We start from the raw sequence: 27072 nt of genomic DNA, 5'->3' as shown, positions 1-27072 counted from the left end.
CGGGAAGGACCTCACCGAGCCGTTCGATACCAAACGAGGTTTCAGGCAAGGCGACTGCCTATCGTATGCTCATGATATTGATATCATCGGCCTCAACACCCGCGCCGTTAGTTCGGCTTTCTCCAGACTGGATAAGGAAGCAAAGCAAATGGGTCTGGCAGTGAACGAGGGCAAGACGAAATATCTCCTGTCATCAAACAAACAGTCGTCGCACTCGCGACTTGGCTCTCACGTCACTGTTGACAGTCATAACTCTGAAGTTGTAGATAGTTTCGTATATTTGGGAACCAGCATAAACACCACCAACAATGTCAGCCTGGAAATCCAACGCAGGATAACTCTTGCCAACAGGTGGTACTTCGGACTGAGTAGGCAATTGAGAAGCAAAGTCCTCTATCGACGAACAAAAACCAAACACTTTAAATCACTCATAATTCCCGTCCTGCTATATGGTGCATAGGCCATGACGATAACAACAACTCATGAGTCGACGTTGCGAGTTTTCGAGAGAAAAGTTCTGCGAAAGGTTTATGGTCCTTAGCGCATTGGCCACGGCGAATATCTCATTCGTTGGAACGATGAGCTGTATGAGATATATGACGACATTGACATTGATCAGCGAATTAAAAGACAGCGGCTACGCTGGCTAGGTCATGTTGCCCGAATGGACGAAAACACTCCAGCTCTGAAAGTATTCGACGCAGTACCCGCCGGGGGAAGCAGAGGAAGAGGAAGACCTCCACTCCGTTGGAAGGACCAAGTGGAGAAGGACCTGGCTGCGCTTGGAATATCCAATGGGCGCCACGTAGCGAAAAGAAGAAACGACTGGCGCGCTGTTGTTAACTCGGCTATAATCGCGTAAGCGGTGTCTACGCTGAAGAAGAAGAATAGCTAGACTTGACTTCACCTATGCGGTAAACGACCAGTTTATTTGATCGAGCAGTAACTTAGTACCTTAAGTCTGACGGTTGTAAAATTTTACGATAAAGTGGAGAAAAGTTACATCAAGCCCTTTAACGAACTAAAGGGGATTGTACCATTAGCCAAACCATTTTTAGTAAAATCAATTCATGGTTCGACTAAAGCAATTAAGAAATGTACAATATATTTATTCGGAATAAATACTGACTTTTTTATTTTACCTACCCCGATAAGTTTTGATGCGATAATAGGGCTTGACTTACTGACGCAGGTTAATGCCATAGTGGATCAAAAAGATGGTGAAATTACACATGACTTTGAAAAAGAAAAGTTATTATTTACTAAATGTGGAGACATAAATATTATAGAAATTCAACACAATAACATACATCTTGAAGTGAAGGGAGAGTTTTTAAAAATGGTCGAGAAACGTTCAAATACAATTGCAGACCCAAATGAATATTTACCATATAATACAAATATCGTTGCAACCATTCGTACAAAACATGAAGGCCTATATATTCTAAGTTATACCCTTATCCATTAGGTGAAAAAATTAAATTATTGTGAAAAATTAAATAAAAGAACTTTTACGTCATGGCATTATTAGGCCCTCTAGATCTCCCTATAACAACCCAATTTGGGTAGTGGACAAAAAAGGTTTCGATGAGTTAGGTAACAAGAAGAAACGCTTGGTAGTAGATTTTCGAAAATTAAATGAAGTAACAATTGGTGATAAATATCCAATTCCCAATGCAGTGTCGATATTGTCTAACATGGGTCATTTGCAATATTTTACAACCCTTGATTTGAAATCAGGTTTTCATCAAATTAAACTGGCTGAACGAGATAGAGAGAAAACAGCATTTTCTGAAAGTAACGGGAAGTATGAGTTTTGTAGACTGCCATTTGGTTTAAAAAATGCCTCTAGCATATTCCAGAGGGCTATAGATGACGTCCTTAGGCAACAAATAGGTAAAAGCTGCTATGTCTATGTAGATGATGTGATAATATTTCAAAAACAAAAGAACAACATCTTGAAGATGTAAACTGGGTTTTAAAAAGCTTTATGATGCTAATATGAGAGTGTCATTAGAAAAGTCACATTTTTTTAAAAACAAAATCGAATACCTTGGATTTGTTGTGTCAAGAGGAGGCATTAAAACATGTCCGGATAAGGTTCATACAATGTTAAACTTCTCAGTCCTCAAAAATCTATTCAGTCTAAGGTCATTCTTAGCCCTGGCAAGCTATTATAGATGCTTCATTAAAGATTGTTAGCATAGCCAAACCTTTGACAGACATTCTAAAAGGTGAAAATGGAAGAGTCAGTGCTTATCAATCAAAGAAAGTAAATATCACACTAGATTCAATACAGTACCAAGCTTTTGATATTTTAAAACGTATCTTGATATCTGAAGATGTAATGCTCGCTTGCCCCGATTTTAAAAACCTTTTGATTTGACAATAGATGCTTCTAATTATGGCTTGGGTGCTGTTTTATCTCAAGAAGGGAGGCCAATGAATCGATGATATCTAGAACTTTGAAGGGGAAATGAACATAATTTTGCAACAAACGAGAGGGAACTTTTGGCCATAGTATGGGCATTAAAAAATCTTAGAAATTATCTCTATGGTGTAAGACACTTAAACATTTTCACAGACCACCAACCATTAACGTTTGCAGTTTGAGAAAAAAACCCAAATGCAAAAATCAAACGTTGGAAGGCAATTCTGATTGTGCAATGATCCATAGTGAACAGTCATTAACTGAAAAACCCCTAACTATTTTAGCGATTATTCAAAACCTTGTCCACACCAACGTAGTGAATGCAATCCATTGCAATCTGGATATTCTAGTCTACATCCAACACGACCTAGTAAAATTATTTCCAAATACCAGATTTAAATATGCCAAGAAATTTTTTACTCTTATATTCGATCCAAATGACCAACTTGAAATCATAATTACAGAATATAATCGTGCTCACCGCGCCGCACAAGAAAACGTAAAACAAATTTTGAACGACTAATTTTTTCCCAAACTGGAAAAAAACCAAAAGAAAAGGTAAGAAATTACAAAATCTGTGCAAAGTCAAAATATAATAGATATTATCAAAGATAGCTGGAACGACGATTCCATCGTGTTTAGGAGAAATCCTTCATATTGATATATTTTCTACAGATTCAAAATATTTTATAATTTTGATTAGACAAGTTTTCCTAATTTACAGTCGTGCAAACTTTAGCACATACTTATGTAAGTATATAGAACAATTGTAGATTCAACTCATACAACTTTTGAACATTTTTCTTAATGCTAAAGTCATTTACTGCGATAATGAGAAGTCACTAAATTCCCATACCGTCATATCTTCTTGGCAACAGTTTCGGTATCGAAATTGTTAATGCTCTTCCACTCCACAGCACATCTAACAGACAAGTAGAGCGGCTTCACAGTACATTGGTGGAGATTGCAAGATGCATGAAGTTAGAAAGGGGTATTGATGACAAACGGGATTTAATTTTATTGTAAACAATAGAATACAATAAAACGATTCACTCAGTAACTAACAAAAGACCAATAGACATATTTCAACCCAGAACCGACAATTCTAATGTAAGTAACGAAATATCATCACGGTTGAGACACGCACAGCAATTAGAATTAAATACCCACAACAAAGACAGAATAGAACGCATATTTAAGGCTGGTGAAAAAGTCTTAGTAAAGAGAAACACCAGACTTGGAAATAAATTAACCCCTCTTTATGAAGAGCAGATAATAGACAAAGATTTAGGAACAAGAGTTCTTATTAAAGGGAGGGTGGTTCATAAAGACAATTTGAAAGAAGTCGCATTTTTTGCTTGAATTAATAACACAAAATAATTTTTCATGTAAATATATAACGCAATGGTTATTAAAAACATACTACATTAACTGAATAATTGCTAAGAACCAGTCGGAATTTATAGTAAAAAAATACAACTGATTGTAAACTAAGCATTTCACAAAATTCCTTTTATTTTATCGATATTTTGTGCTTAAACTAATGAAGTTTGTTAAACATTTTTGAATTGTATGACTAATTTTATAGGAAATATTATAAAAATGTAATAAGCCATATTTAATCTAAAAATCAAGAATAATTTTATGAAACATCTACCGCTTACTCCAGAACGAATCCATATTTCAAAATTATTTGAACAAGTATTCCATTAAGAGATCATTCAGCATGAAGCAAACAATTTTGCACTACTACACCATTATTTTATCGCTCTACATTCTGCTTTCTTAATCACATTGAGCTGCTACTCCTTTAATAATAATTGAGATCAACTAATAGTATCTCCAGGATTGAGGACGTCCCTCATTAAGAAGGAGAGGAGTTAAGCTGCAATGGCCACCCACTAACAGATCTGTTCTCTGATACATTTTTAGTATCATGAGTACAACACTTAACAGCATCGCCAACACTTGCAGGGCAAGAGCGCGTTGATTGCTGGGAGAGTGATCACTCTGCGTGACAATGAAGAGTTGACAAATACTAGTTATCAAGAATGATAGAATACAAGATTACGACGACCGCCATTATGAAACGTCATAGTTACGTGTTGAGAAGAAGAAGAGTGAAAAACTGTCAAATGGCTTGCAAATTGTAAACAGAAAAGTAAACACTTTTGTAAATTCGCAAAATATTATTAATTCTTTCGTTTTTAATGAAAAGTTTTAGTGAAGCGATTGAATATTGTTGAGTGAAAAGATTTGAATCATTTCTAAAGAAATATATCGGCCTATTGATAATAAAATTGTCTATTAAGTTGTGATTCAAATGGAGAAGACGTTTCTTGTGTTGTATATAAATATATACATATATTATAAGTTCAGATGTATCAGATGTATGAAATTATGATAAAAGAATTGTGAAATTATTAATTTAGTATTAAATATATCATTTCTTTTGCAAAATAACACCCATTTTTTGGCAACTTTTAAATCGGCCGGAAAACTGAAAAAACTCGTTTTCGATCCTTAAATTGCATAATAATTACACTGTCCAACAGCATTTTTGGAACAGAATAGCGACCCTATAATTCTGAAAGGGTATGTTGAGTAGATCATTTTTGTAGAACAAACTTATGGTCCAGCACGTCTGAGTTTTTTTTTACAGTGGGTCAAACTTTTCATTTTTTGGTCGAAGGGAGCATTATACTATATGAAAAAAATGTTGTAAGTTAATGTCTGAGAGAATTCTTATGGTAAGAGTTGTATTGTGGAATTGTATGAGGATTATTTTTGTGGAAGATCTTAACCCTCTAACTCGTTTCATTAGGGGTCAATTTGACCCTTTTTTCGAGAAAATCAAAAAATATCCTTTAAAAAAGGACATTTAAGGATTAAAATATTCTACGAAAATGTTTGGCGGAAAATTTCAGTGGGGGTCACCAAAGACACCATTGTTGTAAATAAAGCTCTTTACGATTGATAAAAAATTACACGCCAACATATACAAAGTAGGTGAAAACGTCGTCAAGTTCGGCCGGGCCAAACACTGACTTCTCGCGTCTAGTCGGCTGTGACTTACAAATCAGGTGTGATAAAATTAAGCATAATTGACTTACTAAGCAGTACATATCGGGTGTGATTTTTACAAAAATTAATATAAAAAAAGAACAATTAAAGCTTAAATAAGCATGGCGGATTCTGTTTGCAAATTAAGAGATTGGTTTTGTTTTATTTGTGGACATTTTACGCACCTTCAAAGCAGAAGAAAGATATTGAATATTGATTGAAGAACCATATTTTCTTTTCTTTGGAATACGATTTTTATGTGAAGCTTGGATACCAAAAACTGTATGTACTACTTGCGAAAGTAGTCTTTTGACCTGGTACAAAGGCGGTACTAAAGTGCTGCCATTTTCTGCGCCTATTGTATGGATTGAACCTGAAAATCACAAATCAGATACATGCTATTTCTGCGTAAATTACAAATTTGGTAGAAGCCAAAGGCACTACGCGATAATGACATACGAAGCAACAAATAATGTCATTTTACCAGAAGTGCGCTGTGAAGGTGTTCCGGTGCCTCAACCGCCTACACATACATTTTCGGCCAATATGACTTACGCCAATACAGAAATAACAGCGGCGGTTGAAAACATATCAGATATAAGCTACTTGCCTCCTGGTGGTTTAAACATATGTATGTCCTAATTTGATAGACCAAGCTTATTTTGAAGATCTTGTAAGAGATTTAGGACTAACAAAAGAGAAAGCTGAAATATTATGTTCCAGATTGAAAAACAGGAATTTGATAAAAGCCGATGTAAAAGTTACATCGCCAAGAAAAAGACACGCCGATTTGGAAAGTTATTTTAAAAAATCAGAAGAACTTGTATACTGTTGCAGTATTGAAGAGGTTCTAAGATATCTAAAGCTTCCACTGGACTCTTCCGCTTGGCGACTATTTATAGATAGTTCGAAACACAGCTTAAAAGCAGTTTTACTGCACAATGGAAATCAGCATCCATCAATACCGGTTGCGTATTCCACAAAAAAGGATGAAACATACGCAAATATTTCAAATCTCTTAAATAAAATTGAATACTATAAATATAAATGGGAAGTATGCGCAGACTTCAAAATGATTGCAATATTGACTGGAATGCAAACAGGATACACAAAATATATGTGCTTTCTTTGTAAATGGGATTCACGTGCTACCAGCAGCCATTATCATATTAAATATTTCGAAGAACGTAAAGAAAATATTATTGGTGACTTAAATGTAATCCATGAATCTCTTGTCCCAAAAGATAAGGTCATACTTCCACCGCTGCATATTAAGTTGGGCGTGGTGAAAAATTTTATTAAAAGCTTAAATACACAAGGATATGCTTTCAAACGCATTCAAACAATTTTCCCCAGATTATCTGCAGCAAAATTAAAAGAAGGTAAAATACGGTTTTAAGAAATAATTTATTTCATTTAATGTAAACTACCTTTTCTAGGAATGCTCGTTGGACCCGATATAAGAAAATTATTACAAGATGAAGAATTTTATGGTCATCTGTCGGATATGCAAAAGACAGCATTTGACTTTATGCAGCTGGTTATATCAGAATTCCTTGGAAACTCAAAAGCACAAAACTATGCAGAAAATATTGAAAGCATGCTAATCGGTTTTAACAATATTGGCGTTAAGATGTCACTAAAGCTGCATTTTCTGCACTCTCATCTCAATTTTTTTAAAGAAAACCTTGGAGCGGTTTCAGATGAACACGGTGAAAGGTTTCATCAGGATATAAAGGTATTGGAAGAAAGATTCAAAGGGAAATCCCAAAGTGTAATGCTTGCTGAATACGTATGGGGCTTGTACAGAAACCTTGACACATCGGAACATTCACGTCAAGCTAAATACAGGAAAGCATATTAAGTTTAATCTTTAATCCATTGTCCTACTACTGCTGAAGCAAAAAAAATAAATATGTACATACTATAATAAACCACTATTAAAACAAAATTATAATTTTTTTATCAATCGTAAAGAGCTTTATTTACAACAATGGTGTCTTTGGTGACCCCCACTGAAATTTTCCGCCAAACATTTTCGTAGAATATTTTAATCCTTAAATGTCCTTTTTTAAAGGATATTTTTAGATTTTCTCGAAAAAAGGGTCAAATTGACCCATAAAGAAACCAGTTAGAGGGTTAAGATCTTCCACAAAAATAATCCTCATACAATTCCACAATACAACTCTTACCATAAGAATTCTCTCAGACATTAACTTACAACATTTTTTCATATAGTATAATGCTCCCTTCGACCAAAAAATGAAAAGTTTGACCCACTGTAAAAAAAAACTCAGACGTGCTGGACCATAAGTTTGTTCTACAAAAATGATCTACTCAACATACCCTTTCAGAATTATGGAGTCGCTATTCTGTTCCATTCAAAAAGTCTTCATTTGTTGGACAGTGTTATTAAAACAAGCCACTGCACATTTCATTTTAAAAAATTAATATATTTATGCTTAGAAATTTAAATAAATACAACAGTACATTTACACTGGTTTTCTTCATTTGAACAATTTCCACACATGCTACTCTACTTATTGTGGATGTGCCTAAAACTAATTATATACATATTTTCTCGCAACAATATTCTAAACATTCCATTGAAATTTTTCCTGCAAAGACGAATGAATTAATATTATTTTGGGAGTTTCAAAAAGTGTTTGCTTTTCTGTTTACAATTTGTATGCATTTCTATGCTTGTTCGTCTCAACGCATAAGTGTGACGTCACGAAATTGTTGCACAATGTATTTGTTTTTGTAAGAATTGTCAAGAGCTAAACCGAAAAAAACTAACTGTAAACTAGTGTCGTAATCTTGTATTCTATCATTCTTGCTAGTTATTGAATTAATTCGACTGTCAATAATAATTGCTGAATGAACTACAACAATGGAGAGAGAGAAGCGGTAATCTATACGTACTGGATTTTGTTCTGATTAGATTTTGGCTGCAAGCGGAAGAGCGGCTAAGACAAATAAAGTTGAACGTAAAAAAGGTCCACCACGCGTGCAAAATTCAAACAGTTCCTGAAAACTTTTTGTTGATGAATAATAAATCTCAAATGTGTTTATTTTATAAATATAAAGGAATTTTTATTTTCTTCTAATTTTGAGCCGAAATATACAACGAATACACAAAATTTACAAAAATCTGACTCTTTTTGACCAAATATACCAACGTTTTTCCTTGTTATATTCCCTAATTCAAAGTAATACTATGATGTTTTTATAATTTAAAAATCTTCTGCTGATAGTAACATAATGTTCAACAAGCAGACAGATTGAGTGGAGATCGAATAACGGTAGTTTTTTGTGTTTGCTTCTTGAAAAACATCATTTATTGTTCTCATTAGTAAACAAAGTTTTGAAGTGTAAATTGCTTTCAGACTAAAAGCAGATACATCATTTCACTTAAAAAAAGTAATAATTGGCTCTCGGCAAAAACGATTAAAAAAATTTATTGGTGTTTGAAATTCGTCGCGTCCGTTACCGTAAACCTTAAATATTAAATAAAGTCGTAGAAATTGCACAAAATTAAAATTTTATTGATGGCAAAAACGGCAAAAGAAACAAGAAAAGCAATAACAATGAAGTATAGAGAGAAAATGAAAGAAAACGTCGAGAAATGGCAGGAATACAAGAAGAAAGAAGTAAAACGAAAGTAAGAGTACCGAAAAAGATTATCGCAAAAAATGAAAAGTGATAGCAATTTATTAGAAAAGAAGAAAGAAAAGGACCGTGTTAGGCAGCAAGTTTTGCGGCAAAAAAAGAGCATAAATAATATTGACAATTTGAATTGCGAAATTTACAGCTGTAAACAAACGATGGGAAAAGCAATTAAAAAAGTTGAGGCTGCGCTACCTAAAAACCTGAATAGAACAAGTAAGGAAGGGCTAAGTTCGAGTGTCACCGAACATTTTATACTCTCGCATGATAAAGTGATAATCGAGATTTCATTATCTGTCATTTACATATCTTTCAAATACCGTATTTGTGTAAAGTTTTATTCCGCTATCATCATTGGTTCCTAATGTTTATACTCGTATTATACAAAGAAGGCATCAGATGGAATTCAAAATAGCTTTATATTGGAAGAAGGCGTGGTTGTGAACCGATTTCAGCCATATTTCGTACATGTCATCAGGGTGTTAAGAAAACATTATATACAGAATTTCATTGAAATCGGCCTAGTAGTTCCTGAGATATGGTTTTTGGTCCATAAGTGGGCGTTGCCACGCCCATTTTCAATTTTTAAAAAAAGCTTGGGTGCAGCTTTCTTCTGCTATTTCTTTCGTAAAATTTAGTGTTTCTGACGTTTTTCGTTAGTCGGTTAACGCACTTTTAGTGATTTTCAACATAACCTTTGTATGGGAGGTGGGCGTGGTTATTATCCGATTTCTTCCATTTTTGAACTGTATATGGAAATGCCTGAAGAAAACGACCCTGTAGAGTTTGGTTGACATAGCTATAGTAGTTTCCGAGATATGTACAAAAAACTTAGTAGGGGGCTGGGCAACGCCCACTTTTCCAAAAAAAATTACGTTACATATGCCCCTCCCTAATGCGATCCTTTGTGCAAAATTTCACTTTAATATCTTTATTTATGGCTTAGTTATGACACTTTATAGGTTTTCGGTTTCCGCCATTTTGTGGGCGTGGCAGTGTGCCGATTTTTCCCATCTTCGAACTTAACCTTCTTATGGAGCCAAGAAATACGTGTACCAAGTTTCATAATGATATCTCAATTTTTACTCAAGTTACAGCTTGCACGGACGGACGGACGGACAGACGGACAGACATCCGGATTTCGACTCTACTCGTCACCCTGATCACTTTGGTATATATAACCCTATATCTGACTCTTTTAGTTTTAGGACTTACAAACAACCGTTATGTGAACAAAACTATAATACTCTCCTTAGCAACTTTGTTGCGAGAGTATAATAAGTGAGTATGTTTTATTAATAAGTGTAAGTATCTTTCCACCTAAAATAAATACATTTGAGCGGGCTTAGCCCCTATATAACCAATATCAGGATTTTCGAACATCCGGCTGACTTTACTCTATATGATTGGTTTTACACCTTAAAGTATTTCCCTCGGTTTGATTCTTGCAAGTTGCAAGATTACAAAATGTTCGGTTGCACCCGAACTTAGCCCTTTCTTACTTGTTTTTGGTTAAAATAGTTTTAGTTTAATAGTTTTTATTCTGTTAATACTCACATTTTTACCAAAATTAATAAAAATCTTTAAATAAATTACCTTAACCCTTCACGCAAGTGTGGAAAGTTCTCTGATCGCCATTCACTCAAGAGTGGCCCTCCACAGTGTTGGGCGCTGTGTTGCGAACCGCCACGTAAAAAACGCCCTCAATGAACACTAAAAAACAGCGACGGATAAGAAACCCCCCTTTTGAAGACGGCCATGCAAAAGAATTAAAGTTTACGATTTGAAGCCATGCACCTGCAATGTCCAGTCCCTTAATTGGGAAGATGCCGCTGCTCAGCTGGTTGATGTTCTCGTAAAAATAAAGGCTGACATCACAATCGTCCAAGAAATGCGATGACGAGATAAGGACTGAGGCGAGTAGGTCTTTGTTGCATTTACTACGGTTGACATATAAAGGAACGCAAATTTGGTGTGGGATGGACGTCTAGAAAAAATCCACATCAAAGCGAAGTTCTTTAACATATCGCTGCTTTGCGCCACATCCCGACGGAAGAGAAGGACGATGTGACTAAAGATGCCTTCTATGAGAGCTTCGAGCGCACCTATGCGAGCTACTACGGCTGCAATGTCAAATATCGTCAGGGAGGGCAAAGAAGGAATATTTAACACAACGGTTAGTAAATTCAGCCTCTGTGATGAAACATGCCAAAATGGGTTGAGGCTGATCGACTGCGCCGGGACCGAAATATGGTCATCTGTAGTACTAGATTCCAGCACAGAAAAATTCAGCAAGCTACCTAGCTCTCTCCCAATCGGAAAAAATGACGTCAACAAACACAAGGAAGGTTCGACGTCGAGAAGCTGCAATCACAACAGACAGCCGAACGATTCTCTACTCGACTTGCACGCCTGCTTTCTGAGAGCACCCGTCAACAACTCGGTATAAGGGAACTGTGGGACGACATTTCAAGCTCCTTACGTACAGCTGCAACCGGAAGCATTGGTTTTGGGAAAATGCAAAAGAACAGCTGGTACGACGAGGAGTGTCGTGTCGCAGCGGAGAGAAAACAGACTGCATACCTCGCAACGTTTCAATCGACGACAACACATGCGGGATGGGATAGATATATAGAAGAGAGAAGCGAGTCGCATTTGAAGACAGAAGAAGAGAGAGGCCGAAATACGTGACTATGAAGAGCTTGACAAGTTGGCTGACAGATATATAGATACCGAGAGTTGAAGAGGGAGACGCATTTGCAGTCTAAAACAGAGAGATGCCGAAATATGTGAGTACGAAGAGCTTGACAAGCTGGCTGACAGGGGTAAGGCTAAACAATTCTTCGAAAAAATGCGGCGACTAACAGAAGTTTTAAAACTGGAGCATACTTTTGTAGAACCACCAGAAGTGATCTAGTGACTGATGCCCAGCGCATTCTAAAATGATAGAGGGAACACTTCTACAGAATGCTGAATGATAGTGAAAGTATAACACCAGGAAAAGATGACGCAGATTCCTCAATCAATGACGATGGAGCAGACGTTCCATTGCCCAACCATGAAGAAGTTCGAAAAGCAATTACCCGTCTGAGAACAACGAAATGGCGGGGACCAATGAATTGCCAGCCGAGATATTCAAACAAGTCGGAAAGGAACTGATAAGGAGCATCTAAGGAGCTTCTTTGTATAATATGGCCCGGCGAAAGTATGTCCAATGATTGCAATTTAAATGTGTTTTGCCCATCTGCAAAAAGGGAGAATATGCGCCAACAACCGTGGGATAACTCTCATCAACATCGCGTATAAGGTTCTATCGAGCGTATTGTGTGAAAGATTAAAGCCCACCGTCAACAAACTGATTGGACCTTATCAGTGTGGCTTTAGACTTGGCAAATCAACAACTGACCAGATGTTCACCCTGCGCTAAATCTTGGAAAAACCCGAGGCCAGAGAATCGACACGCACCACCTCTTCATCAATTTGAAAGCTTCTTGTGACAATATGAAAAGGTGCTGCCTTTATACCTCGATGTCTGAGTATGGTATCCCCGCAAACCTAATACGGGTGAGTAAACTGACTCTCAGCAATATCAAAAGCTCCGTCCGCATCGGAAAGAACCAAACGAGGTTTCTGACAAGGTGACTCCCTTTCGAGTGACTTCTTCAACCCACGTCTGAAGAAAATAAATCGAGCTGTAGAACTAAACAGAGAAGGTACCATCTTCTATAAGAGTGTACAACTGCTGGCGTATGCCGATGATATTGATATCATTTCCCCGAATGGATAAGGCAGCGGAGAAAATGGGTCTGGTAGTGAACGAGGGCAAGACGAAATATCTCCTGTCATCAAACAAACAGTGATCGCACTAGCGACTAGGCACCCACGTCACTGTTGACAGTCATGTCTTGGAAGTCGCAGATAATTTCGTCTATCTTGGAACCGGCATCAACGCCAACAAAAAACTCCATAAGTCACTCATTATTCGTGTCCTGCTATATGGTGCAGAGGCATGAACGATGACAACATCTGATGAGTCGACGTTACGAGTTTTCGAGAGAAAGATTGGGCGAAAGATTTATGGTTTTTTACGCGTTGGCCACGGCAAATATCGTATTCAATGGAACATAAGCTGTGTGAGATATACGACGACATTGACCCAGTTCAGCGAATTAAAATACTACGCTGGCTAGGTCATGTCGTGCGAATGGACGAAAACACGCCAGCTCTGAAAGTTTTCGACGTAGTACCGCCGGGGGAAGCAAAGGAAGAGGAAGACCTCCACTCCGTTGGAGGGACCAGATAGAGAAAGACCTGGCTGCACTTGTTATCCAGAATTGGCGCCGAAAAATCAATATAATTAATTTTTAAATTGTACGTACATATTTACATAATAGATCGAAAAATCAATATCATTCATATTAACGTACTAAATCACAAACATAAACAAGTAAGGAAGGGCTAAGTTCATGTATAATTGACCATTTTATACTGTTGCAACTACCAAGAATCAAAGCCCGGTAAATTCTTTCAGGTGCCGACAAAAAAATTTATTTTAAAATAAAAACATGTTGCTTTTAAACGTTTATTACTTGATGAAAATTACTAAATTTAATATATGAATTTAATGTGGACAACGACAACTCAAGGATCTTAATTCCTTATATTAAGTGTGTAGAGAAACACCGAACTCGTGTGCACAGTCAAACACTTATATATAATAATACAAAACTTTATTGTGAATATAAGAAAAATGTTACACTTATTCAACTTTACTGGGTGTTCTCAAATATTTCGTTTATGTTGCTCACTCGCTGACGGTTGCTCGTTGACTGTGTCTTTGGTTGCTGCCACTTGCTTTATTTTATTTGACACTTGATGGGCAACAGAGTTGCCATCGTTACAGTCGGCTTTCCTGACCCAATGTGGCGCCCTCGCCCATGGTGCTCTCATCTTCGTTGTCTATGTCGTCTGGATCATCTGGTGGTAACATGCACCAAGTTTTAAGTTGATCTGATGCAAATACGGCTTTGTAGTGACGTTGCGTTCGCTCGGCATGAGGTAAGTCTTCAATTACATAACGATCATTTGGCAGGACTTTGGTGATGATGAATGGTCCTCTGAATCGTGGTTCTAGTTTACGTGATGTACCGGAGCTTATTGGTTCGTTTATAGTCAATACGAGATCACCTTCGTTGTACGTCTTCGTCTTCGGTTGATTATGTCAACATCATCGCGTCATAAAGCTTCTTGGTACAACCTGTGGTTTTATTTGTGCTCTTACGTCGTTTATTCGTTGAGCTGTGTCGACTCGTAGTTGCTGTAGGTCGGTGTCGTTTATCAGGTCAGGTCAAATGATCAATGTGTATTGTCGTGAACGGTATTGGCTTAACGTTGTCGTAGTGATATCGACCCTCACGTCGTCCGCCAGGGGTTTTATTTAAAGCACAACCCACACATGAGTTATGTAGCTCTTTACGTAATTGCACATTCGAGGAAACCAGAAGAGATTGAGAATTCGTTTCATTGTTTTGTCAACGCTCATATGACCTGCCTTATCGTGGCATTCGTGCAGTATTTGGAACCTTAATTGCTTTGGAACAACCCATAGTAGTTTGTTGTCGTGTTTTCGATATAGGCGTCCCAGTTCAACAACGTAGTCGGGATATTCTGGCTTCACCTCATTCTGTATTTCGTTAACGATGTTTCTTATTTTCTCGTCTTGTAGCTGAACACTAAACAACCAATCTGCCTGGTCGATAATCATCTTGGAAATTTTGAGATCAGCGGCATCTACATATTTCGTGTGCATCTTCATAAGGTGCACGGCTCAACGCATCGACATGGGCCATACGAGCTCCTGGTCGATGTTGAAGTTCAATGTCGAATTCTTGGATTCTCAACCACCATCGGGCAATGCGTGGTATAAGCTCTCGCTTTTCCATCGTTGTTCGTAAAGCGTTGCAATCGGTAATAACTTTGATCTTCTTTCCGTATACGTAGTATTTGAATCTTTCCAATGATTCCACAATCGCTAATGCTTCGAGTTCATAGCTATGGAAACGTTTTTCGTTGTCTGTAGTAGAGCGACTAAAATATGAGATCGGGTGCAGTTGTCCATTCTCGACTTGCAACAAAACGCTTGCAAGGCCGATAGAGCTTGCGTCTGTATGTAGTTCGTGTTCGGCTTCGATGCGGTAGTTGAACATGGTTGGTTTCGATGATAATGCGGTTTTGAGTTCGTTGAATGCTGACTCTTGCTGTAGTCCCCATGCGAATGCGGTGTTGTTGCGTAGCAATTTGCGTAATGGTTCAGAAATAATGGAATAACCAGCGACGAATTTTCGGAAGTAGCCACTGAGACCTAAGAATTTTCGTACTTCAGTGACATTTCTCGGCTGTGGAAAATTTACGATAGCGTTGGTTTTGACGTTGCCCGGACTCATGCCTTCAGGAGTTAGCTGATGTCCCAAAAACGTTATTGTTTGCGTGAACAACTCACATTTGTTGACGTTCAATGTGAGTCCGCAGGTACGTAGTACTTGGAGTATACGAGAAAGCTTTGTATACATTTCGTCGAAAGAATTGCTGCCGATTAGGATGTCATCCATATAATGCAGCATGTCGCCCGTCTCCACCCGTCTTTGGATTTCTGCCATGAGTCTATTAAACACAGCTGGTGCATTCTTTAAACCAAACGGCATGCGTTTGAACTCATATAGACCGTCTGTCGTGATAAAAGCGGTGTATTTCCTACTATCGGGTGCCATTTTGATCTGATAGTACCCACTATTCAAATCGAGTGACGAAAAGTATCGGAAACGTTTCGCTTCGTGTAGCCGTTCTTCAATATTCGGGACTGGAAAATTCTCTTTCTTTGTTACCTTATTAATTCGTCGATAATCGATACATAACCGATCACTTCCATTCTGCTTTTTGACTAAGACCACGGGACTTGCGTATTCGGATGTCGATTTCGTGATAATATCACGCTCAAGCAACTCCTCAACCATCCTGTTGACAATATCACGCTTCGGTTCTGGGATACGATAAGGCGCTTGAAATATGGTGCGATTGCTCTCAAGTTCGATGCTAGCTTGAACTACGTCAGTTTTGCCAATATCTTTCAGCCCACTGGAGAAAACATCGGCATAGCTTGCCAGAAGACTTTGTATCTTATTTCGTTCTGCTTCATTGCTGAAATTGGACATTAATTTGGAAAAATTGCTCTCAGTTAGTACCGTTGTCTGTACTGCTCGTCTGCTTCCGAATATTGTGCGACCATTTTCAATTTTCAGCGTAGTGTTTGCATTGATGATAACATCTTGACCTATTAAAACGTCTTGTTCTAGTAACTCGTCATCAGCGATGTAGGCTTGCGTCTCGATGTTGATTCCGTCGATGGTGATGTCTATGGTAATAGCCTCCGTGAACGTACGCACCCCTCCGCAAATGCCTTTTACTTGTAAGCAGCATTTTACGGCTTTATCGTCGATGCGCTTGGCTACTGACCTACGAATGATGCTGCATTGGCTGCCCGTGTCGGTGAATGCGATATACGGTTGCGCTCTTATGTAAACTAACTTCTTGAAACATTCGTCAAGGTTGATTGCACCAAGTCGTCGTAACGTTACTGTCGTCTTCTCACAATTTCCTCCGTTTGGATGAACTTTGTTACACGTTGTACAGCGATGTCGTTTCTGCGGCAATGGACATTTGTTGGCGAAATGTCCAGGTACGTTGCAATTGTAGCATTTCAATTGTGCTTTGAATTCACCATTTTGTTTCGTTGACTCAGCATATTTTTCGTTATTGTTGTCTCGCTTACTTGGTTGATGTACTTGTGGCTCACTTAGCCCTCCGCGATTAATGAAATAGTCCTCGATGGCGTCTCTCATCTGCTTCATTGTTGTAAACTTCATTGCTGCAATGCTTTGTTGGAGTTCTCTATGTTTTAACCCAGCTCTTGCATAACGTATAATGGCAGCCTCACTCAGTTTGTAACGTATACCTAGTGCCGCCACTCGAAAACAATATTCTTTTACGATTTCTTTTGGCTTCCTCGTTGCATTGGCCATCACGAAATGAATTTCTGCCTCGTCTCGATCTGAACCAAATTCGTGTCGTAACGCATCAGCAAAATTTTCCCAAGTTGTGTGTAATGTGGGTGATGCATCCAACAACACACGTGCAACTCCTTTTAAACGTGTGTAAATAGCTCACAATAAAAATTTCTCGTCCCATCTATATGCTTCCACTACTCGATCGACTCTATCAATAAATTGCTCTACCGTAATGCTTGCGTTATTCGTTGGATCAAATTCCGGCAGGGTATTTGCAATTTCTTTAACTGACGCGTGTCGCATATTCCCGTTCGTTGAAATATTCCCATTCGCAGAAATATCACCGTTGCTTTGAATGCGTGTTGTAACGTTGTTGTTAGTTGCCACCGTGCTGTCGTCGTTCGTTGAAATAGCGTCAGTGGCGTGACTCTGAACGCCTGCGCCGCCGTTGACTGCGACTGCGCTATCGTTGCTATTTGCGTTTTGTACCGTTTGTACCTCTTTCATGCTAACTGTACCAGTCCCGTTGTTTTGCGCTTGTAGCAGCTGCGCTATCATCTCGCGTAACTGCTTCATCTCCTGCTGCAGTTGTGCCACCGTTGACATCTCGGATGACTCCTCCGTAACGTTGATCTCTTGGATGTCCACCTCGTCGGACTCCTCATATGCGCTAAGACGTTGCAACAACTGGTCTCGCGTGCCAGTCGTCGCTAATTGCCTTTCCCGTAGCAACCTCTTCAGTTGTTCCACCTTTAGATCACTGATCTTCACCATCGTATCGTTTTTACGTATCGTGCATATATATCTCTATAGCCCTTCACCAACGCACATACATATACTTACTATGTTTGTAGACGTGTATGGGTTTATCATCCCACTTCTGAACTGTAGAGAAACACCGAACTCGTGTGCACAGTCAAACACTTATATATAATAATACAAAACTTTATTGTGAATATAAGAAAAATGTTACACTTATTCAACTTTACTGGGTGTTCTCAAATATTTCATTTATGTTGCTCACTCGCTGACGGTTGCTCGTTGACTGTGTCTTTGGTTGCTGCCACTTGCTTTATTTTATTTGACACTTGATGGGCAACAGAGTTGCCATCGCTTACAAGTGTATGAGGTTCAGGTCCAAGGTATAGACCACTTTCATTCTAATTCAGCGCTAATTACGCATTGTGACCAATCTGCACGGTTTAAATACAGGCGGAAAGACGGAAATCATTATGTGGGGTGTATTGACTGCAGAGAAAGGGCTGCATTCATTTTGACATTGCTCGAGAACATAATTTAAGAAATATTTACATACATATATAAAAAATAAATCTAATATATAAAATTCTCGTGTCCCGGTGTACGTTATTGAACTCCTCTGAAACCGCTCGACCGATTTTCGTGAATCTTAGCGTGCATATCGGCTAGGGTGGAGAATCGGTCAACATCTATTTTTCATCCTCCTAAATGTTAAAGGGAAATTGGAAATTGGAAAATTCCCAAAAAGTAACATTTTTCCATAAAAATTTTCAATTTTTGTTTGTTTTGTTTTTCAAAATTTTTGTTTGTCAAATATTTGAATCACTCAATTTCAGTCGCACGCTTTTTTTATTTTGGCTGTTCAAAAGGAAATTATTGAAAATTATTCAGTGAAAACGTTATGTTTCACATAAAGTTATCAATTACAGATTGAAATTTCTTACGAAGCCACGAAGAGGTCGCGCTAATATCGGTCGGCGTTCCGTTTGCCATCAACGTATGGCAGCCCAAGACACATGAACGACTCTACTCCCAGGAATTATGGAACGAGGTCAATCAGGAAGCGATCGTCACGATGTCACAGCACGACTTTTCAAACAACAGCAGCGATGTTTGATGGACTTTATCTTGAAGCAACATATGGTACATATGTATGTATATATGGTGCTGTTAGATGCTGGATGTATTCTGTTGAGTAGCAAAGAAAAGTTATCCGCACGCACACATTCTTCTTTGGATGGTGGTTACACCAGATCAAACTGATGAACTCATTTCTGCGGAAATTCCTGATGCAGAGAAAGATACAGTACCAAATGATGAAAACCAATATGGTTCATGGACCTTGCGGAAGCGCTTTGTAGGGTATTTACTTTTGCAATTCATGAACGTTTTCCGACTGTTGTGCGTCTCGCAGTTAATTTGGAGAGTGTATTTCAACCCAGAGAATACAGTACAGCCAGTGGAAACACCGCCAGCAACAAAATTAACATTGACGAGTTTTTTCGCAACTTTCGTCAGTGACCCGTTTGCGAGAACCTTTCTCTATTCGGAAATACCTTGAATGCATCGTCAAAGAAATAGTTGCGCAGAAAGCAATTCCGCAATTCCGCAATTCCAACCAGTAGATTAACATCCAGGTGTTTTATCAACTAATTTACATAATCCACCCGATAAACGACGATTGTTTCTACCTTAGGTTGCTATTGATTAATGTACGCGGTTCAACTTTATTTGAGTCATTGCGTACTGTGAATGGTACGGTGTGTGCAAATTTTGGAGAAGTAAGCCAGCAATTACAATTTCTGGAACACGTTAATCACTGGAATGAAAATGAAGTACGCACACTTTTCGCTATAAACATTTAGACAAATCAGCCTTCAAATCCGCGTCTAAAAATTGGAAATGGATCAATTTCGGTGGTTCGATATTAATTCCCTCTCTCGTTTATTAATTCACGAAAGATGAACTCATCACGAATGTTCGGACATTGGCCAAATTATCGTAAGTACGATTCCTTTAGTGCACGCGCAATGTTAGCTGCCAAAAATACCGATGTTGTTGACTTAAACTGGAAGATTTAAAGTCAAATTCCTGGAGACTTGCGCTCATACAAATCGATCGATCGTCTTGACAATGAGACGAAGCCGCGAATTATCAAGTCGAATTTCTAAGTGCTTTGGAGAGGCTTGGTATGACACCGCATTATTTGCGTCTCAAAGTTGGATCTGTCGTTATTATGTTTCGCAATCTTCAAGCACCGAAACTGTGTAATGCAACCCGACTGATTGTAACGTAGCATCTTATAGAATAGGGCAGAATGCTTGACTCTACGAATTCCTCTGAGCTCCAACGATTTGCCTTTTCAATTCAAAGAGTTCTGCAATTTTCCATATCAGTTCCAACGCATTCCGTTTCAAGTGCAAATTGCATTTGAGATGAGAATCAATAGGACACAAGGATAGTCGCTAGAAGTGTGTGGCATAAATTTGGAAATGCTATGTTTTTAACAAGGACGGATATACGTGGCGTGCTCACGAGTTGGAAAACCATCTGCTCTGTAGATTTACGCACCGAAACAGAAACCAAAAAATATTGTTTATCAATCTTCGTTAAAATTGAAAATATTTAGAATAATCGAAAATAAAAGATTTTCAACACAATATAAATTCAACTTTCTTTTCATTTCAAAACACATAATTTCAGGCAGGACAACGGCTGTCGGGTCAGCTAGTAAATATATACGAATTACGCAGGAATTCGATTTACCAAGATTTCCATTTATCGAGGCGCAATAAAGAAAAACTCGTAAAAGCGTGGATTTAATTTTACACGCACTTACTAAAAAAAAAATAATAGCACTGGTCAACAAATTTGTAATTTTTTTTTTCACATGAAAATTTATATCAAATTTTGAATATACTAGGGCCACCAAATAATAATATATCAATAAAAAGAAGTACACACCATGTTTTCTTGTGATATCAAAACATATATTTTCGTAAAAAGTGCAAAATTCAGCCACATTTACAGAATTATTTCCTAATATCTAATAGATACTTATGATTTTCTTGAATATTTGGCTTCCGGTAGGTCCCTTTTAAGTCTCCAAGAATAGTCTGCTAGCACTCCATTTCCCTTGATAACGCTTCTCCATTAAGGAAATGTCTTGATGGAACCTCTCAGTAAGATTTTATTTCATCGTCACGACGTCGAAAATAAGAAATCTTTGTACCACGAGAAAGTGAATTCCAGTCGTTTAATCTAGACCCCAAACTCCCAGCCTGTTTTTGAGACAAATTTAAATCACGTACTAAATCGTTTAAATCCCGTTGTGTCAATAAGTGCGGTTCTTTTGAAGTTGAATGTTCATAACTTGAGTCACTATCTTCAGATACCGTATTTTGCTGACTGAGAACAAATTCCGGACTAGAATTCTCACTTTTTGATCGATTTGGAGGCATCGGCACAGGCAGTTCGGCACTACGTAGGATGAGTCTCTTGACCGAAGACAAGTTTGGATACTGGATAGTGTGTTTGGATTTGGTAGTAATACTTTTTGTTTGAGTCAAACAAAAATAACAATCACTTACATGACCCTTTGGTTCCGTCCAAATCATTGGTATAGCAAATGACAAATGTCTAGGTTCTTGTTTAGCCCAACCTAAAAGGAGCCTCACACACGTTACACAACATTTATGTGGAACCCAGGATTTGTCTTGATTCCTCACAGGAAAACCAAAATAGTCTAAATAGCACTGTTCAATTAGTGATGTGAAATTTCGACGCTGAGATATAAAAATTAATACTCTACCACATAACAAAAATTGCCCGGGTTGTTCAAACACTTTCGTGGCATATTTATGATCTAACTAATGTAAATAAAATGTAATTTAGCAAACACAATAGTTACACAGTCGACTAAATGCAGTTATGTAAACAAAGCAACGTAGATGAGGTCAGAAATGAATATGTAGTTGTCACAAGAAAACTGGATGTGATAGAAACTAAACTGTTATATATTTTTAATGAGGGTACACCAACATAAATAAAAATCATAACAAAGTTCATGTGACAAAAACAGTGTTTACCAGTGTAAATAAAAAAAACTCCGGTTCAGAAGGAACCAGGGAATCAGTGCATTTTTCACGAAAATCAGGAAATTTTTACGAACATCAGTTAATCATTGCCGAAGGTCAAAATCAGGGAATTCCCTGACAAATCAGGGAATAGGGTAACCTTATATATTATACATCATGTTTACATTTTTAACGAAACTGCTTCTAATATGTCGTTACTTGTCAACATAGCAAACGTCCTTAAAATATCGAAATTTAGAGAGTTTTCAGAAATAGTTGCCCAAAGATGTTCAATGGGCTATCCTCCAATTAATCAACATTTAATATTTTACTGAAACCGCAAGCACGGAAGCAGTTTTGCATGCTCAATGTGCTAATCTTTTTCCACGCAATTTATATAGTTGTTAATATTGTGCAATTAAACTTTTTTGTTATCAATGCTGTTAATAACCATTTCCTTGTGGTATAATGATTTAAAACCCTTGGTAATATCCATGTCAAGGGGTTGCAGTGTTGGTGTCAAAACTCATTTTTCAGATGGCTAAGATGAGAGTAAATATTATGCGCCGTACAATTGTCTATGAATAACAGAACGGAATAACACGGAATCATTTATGTAGTACTTGCAGCCATTCGTTAAATTTTGTTGTTGTTTCGGCTGAACAAGGTTTACAAAAGACGTTTTCTTCAGTTCAGTTGATTGCCCATCAACATCGTGTGACCGTTAGATCTCGCCAGTTACCATTCAGGATGCTCGAACGAGTCATAGAAAATTGGACTTAATGGATGGACCATCTGAGACGTAGCCGCGACAAACATTTTAAGGAGATAATCTTCCATTTTTCTTCCATATAAATGCCAAAGAAAAATTTTCTAATGATAATAAACATTCCCCATTAAATTTGAAGTTTTTACCTTTTGTTTTCTTTAAAAAAGTAGGGAACCTCGAATTGGATCATCCGTTATGTCGATAATTTTTTTAAAGCACCTTGGTTTTGCGGACCCCCGTTTAGCAGATGCTTATCGGTGCCATCACAGTAAACAATAGGAGACTTTTAATCTTTCAGGCGATAGGTTCGATCTGGCAAACACTTGCAAAAGTGCGATAAATTTTATATTAGATATAGTGGCTAAAGGAAGCATTGGCTCAATTCAACCGGTCGAGCAGGTTTCGAGACATGTGATTTCACCTAAATGATGGCGATGCCCGCCCACTGTCCAATTTTGATTTCTACAGATGCGTTATAGAGCTCTCTCATACTGTCGGTAAAGGTTCTTATAGGATTAATCTTGAAATAATTTTGTTTGAGATTTTAATCCACGGATGCCCTTTGCTACTGCGATCCTCTGTGCCAAGTAACAGTTCTATATCTTAATTTAGTGCTTAGTTATAGCACTTTATAGGTGTCCTTTAATAGCGTTTTGTAGATCGTTATTACTTTTTTGCCAAGGAACATATATACCAAGATTCATATCTCAATTTTTACTCAAGTTACAGCTTGCACGGAAAGGCGGACTGACGGGCACACGGATTTGAATTCCCTATATGGATTATTTATATCTAGGTCTATCTCAATAAGTTTTGGATGATACATAAAACTGATAGGTGAACAAAACTACTCCACTCTGTAACAAATTATTTACATTTTAATTCTTTGTTTTTGCTTCCATATATTTTTTTGTTTAATTCGGTGGTGGCTCCGTTTAATGGCTTTTTTAAGTTCTTTTCAAAGTTTACTGAGCCGTATGACTGGAAAAAACGAAAAAATAATAAAATTTATTAAAAACACTTTTCTTTAGCGTTTACGTTCATTTACCTCGCAAAATGTCTTCACTGATTGAGAGTTTATCTGAGGCTTGTTTCTCTCCTCTTCCATTCTAATTAAAGGACTCGAGGAGCATACGAATATGTTTTTGAAAGCGGTCTTAATAAGTTATCTACGAAATAAAAATATGTAAGTACATAATCGCATAAGCGGTGTCTACGCCAATTAAGAAGAAGAAGTACATATTAGTAATTTATAAGATATTGATAAAATTAATAATGTTTTTACCATAGCCTGCGTGAATTTGAGTAAAGTTTGTCTTCCACCTCCAGATATCTCTCAACCATTTGAATAGGTTACTACCTTATCGAGAATGTCATCTTTAGTCTCATAATCGGGCACACCCATCGTTCTTCTTCTTATTAATTGGCGTAGACACCGCTTACGCGATTATTGCCGAGTTAACAACAGCGCGCCAGTCGTTTCTTCTTTTCGCTACGTGGCGCCAATTGGATATTCCAAGCGTAGCCAGGTCCTTGGTCCTTCCAACGGAGTGGAGGACTTCCTCTTCCTCTGCTTCCCCTGGCAGGTACGGCGTCGAATACTTTCAGAGCTGGAAGTGTTTTCGTCCGTTCGGACAACATGACCTAGCCAGCGTAGCCGCTGTCTTTTAATTCGCTGAACTATGTCAATGTCGTCATATATCTCATACTGCTCATCGTTCCATCGAATGCGATATTCGCCGTGGCCAACGCGCAAAGGACAGTAAATCTTTCGCAGAACCTTTCTCTCGAAAACTTGCAACGTCAACTCATCAGTTGTTGTGATCGTCCAAGCCTCTGCACCATACAGCAGAACGGGAATTATGAGCGACTTATAGAGTTTGGTTTTTGTTCGTCGAGGGAGGACTTTGCTTCTCAATTGCCTACTCAGTCCGAAGTAGCACCTGTTGGCAAGAGTTTTCCTGCGTTGGATTTCCAGGCTGACATTGTTGATACTTACGGAGCCGCTGTATGTTGGGAAACAGCCACGACAGTATTGGGGCGTCAAAAGCTCCTCTCAATACAATGTTTTATTATGTCTGCTTGCTTGCCTGTATGTCGCACCGTCTTAACGGATGCAATGCAGGTGCTATTAGGAGCTCCCCCGCTTGATATGATTGTTATACAGCGAGCTGTTGTATTCAGGCTAAGGAGGGGTTTGAGGGTGTCATTGCTCCAGAATGATTGGATTTCTGACAATGATGCAGAGAAGGTGGGATATCTAGGAAGCAAGAGGCTTCTAGATGAAATAGTTACAAATAAGTCGCAAAACTGTTGGAACAATAGCAGTAACAGTCGAGTAACTTATCAATACATCCAGGATGTCAGGTTTGTGGAAGGAAACCCTGACTTCAGATTCTGTCTGAATCACCCAAATGTGTGTGTGGAGCACAATGTACTCAGATATCCGGAGTTTTAGGGGAATGGGGATCAGTTATGTAAATTGATGGCTAGACGTGAGCGGTGTGATCTCCACTAGCTGGAATGCCGAACTGCTAGGGACGTTTGAAAGGTTTGCGCGTGAGTTATTAAGGCGGCGAAGACAATTAGCTGAAACGTTAGGTTAGGTTAGGTTAGGTAAGGGGGATTGTGGGTGCATGGGATGGGAGTATGGGTTCTAACCCCTGGTTACCAGTCCAGAGCAGTATGGAAGCTTAACTGGTAGTAGTTTCAGATACGAAGTCTGACCGGAGACTTAATTCTGGTACCACGGGAGCAGGAGCCCTTGGAGTTCGCTCCAACCTGCTCATGCGGACTGGCCCCTCGGGGAGTATCGTAGTGGTTGTGGTTTATACCCAAATGCGGGCAGAGTGTTTGATCACTCAATGTGGAGTTGCATTGCAACCGGGTGCCGGACCCAAAGTACGGCAGAGGTTTTAGATTGGCCTCGAACCTTACCAAGGTGGTTAGTGTGTCCATTCCACTCTGCCAATTGGTACTGAAAATGCTTGGTATTTTCAGGGCGCTGATCAACGCATTTCCTTTGCTTCCTTATCCAGTCTGGAGAAAGCAGAACTAACGGCGCGGCTGTTGAGGTCGAACAATATCATCGGCATACGCCAGCAGTTGTACACTCTTATAAAAGATTGTACCTGTTCGATTAAGTTCTGCAGCTCGAATTATTTTCTCCAGCAACAGGTTGAATAAGTCGCACGATAGGGAGTCGCCTTGTCTGAAACCTCGTTTGGTATCGAACGGCTCGGAGAGGTCCTTCTCGATCCTGACGGAGCTTTTGGTAATCCTCAACGTCAGTTTACACAGCCGTATTAGTTTTGCGGGGATACCAAATTTAGACATCGCGGCATAGAGGCAGCTCATTTTCGCGCTGTCGAAAGCAGCTTTGAAATCGACGAAGAGGTGGTGTGTGTCGAATCTCCTTTCATGGGTCGTTTCCAAGTTTCGCGCATGGTGAATATCTTGTCGGTTGATGCTTATCCCACGGTAGTTGGCGTAGATTGTGGGGTCTCCCTTTTTGTGGATTGGGCAGAGCACACTTAAGTTCCAATCGTTGGACATGCTTTCGTCCGACCATATTTTGCAAAGAAGCAAAATCCTTATCAGTTCTTCGCCAACGTGTTTGAATAGCTTGGCCGGTAATCCATCGGCTGCCGCTGCTTTGTTGTTCTTCAGGCGGGTATTTGCTTCTTCATGGTCGGGCAATGGAACGTCTGCTCCATCGTCATCGATTGGGGAATCGAGTTCTCCTGGCGTTGTGCGTTCACTGCCATTCAGCAGGCTGGAAAAGTGTTCCCTCCATAATTTAAGTATGCTCTGGGCATCGGTCACTAGATCACCTTTGGTGGTTCTACACTGGTAAGCTCCGGTCTTGAAACCTTCAGTTAGCCGCCGCATCTTTTCGTAGAATTTCGAGCATTACCCCTGTCGGCCAGCTTATCAAGCTCTTCATACTCACGCATTTCGGCCTCATTCTTTTTCTGTCTGCAAAAGCGTCTCGGTTCCATCTTTCACTCTCAGTATCTATCCCATCCCGTACGTATTGTTGTCGATCGTAACGTTGCGAGGTAGGCAGCCTGTTTTCTCTCCGCTGCAGCACGACACTCCTCGTCGTACCAGCTGTTCTTTTGCATTTTTCGAAATGCCGTCCCACAGTTCCCTTATACCTAGTTGTTGACGAGTGCTCTCAGAGAGCAGCAGTGCAAGTCGAGTAGAAAATCGTTCGGCTATCGGTTGTGATTGCAGCTTCTC

The 27072-nt window shown here is 38.7% G+C and overlaps 2 protein-coding genes and 1 long non-coding RNA gene across 3 annotated transcripts in view; 1 reads left to right on the top strand and 2 right to left on the bottom strand.

Annotated features, from left to right (window-relative positions):
- Positions 1–27072, bottom strand: part of LOC126754522 (beta-glucuronidase) — an 86386-nt gene that overhangs the window by 52317 nt on the left and 6997 nt on the right. The window lies entirely within an intron of this gene.
- LOC126754600 (uncharacterized) lies at positions 6133–7441 on the top strand. The gene is made up of 2 exons (XM_050466710.1): positions 6133–6876; positions 6934–7441. The coding sequence occupies exons 1-2, from the start codon at positions 6567–6569 to the stop codon at positions 7356–7358; spliced, it is 735 nt and encodes a 244-aa protein (XP_050322667.1). The 5' UTR covers positions 6133–6566; the 3' UTR covers positions 7359–7441.
- LOC126754715 (uncharacterized) lies at positions 23515–26083 on the bottom strand. The gene is made up of 3 exons (XR_007666397.1): positions 24113–26083; positions 23876–23996; positions 23515–23808 (listed from the first exon to the last, which is right to left on the bottom strand). It is a non-coding gene; the product is annotated as an uncharacterized LOC126754715 (long non-coding RNA).

Source organism: Bactrocera neohumeralis, chromosome 4 (assembly GCF_024586455.1).
Source record: "Bactrocera neohumeralis isolate Rockhampton chromosome 4, APGP_CSIRO_Bneo_wtdbg2-racon-allhic-juicebox.fasta_v2, whole genome shotgun sequence".
Classification (NCBI taxonomy): Eukaryota; Metazoa; Arthropoda; class Insecta; order Diptera; family Tephritidae; genus Bactrocera; species Bactrocera neohumeralis.
The sequence above is the reverse complement of the archived record's forward strand: the minus strand, read 5'-3'. Positions and strand labels throughout refer to the sequence as shown.

Excerpts from the sequence above, each read along its gene's own strand:
- LOC126754600 (XM_050466710.1), top strand. The coding sequence starts at position 6,567 with ATGATTGCAATATTGACTGGAATGCAAACAGGATACACAAAATATATG. Across the intron at positions 6,877-6,933 it reads TGCAGCAAAATTAAAAGAAG|GAATGCTCGTTGGACCCGAT; the intron begins GTAAAATACGGT and ends TACCTTTTCTAG.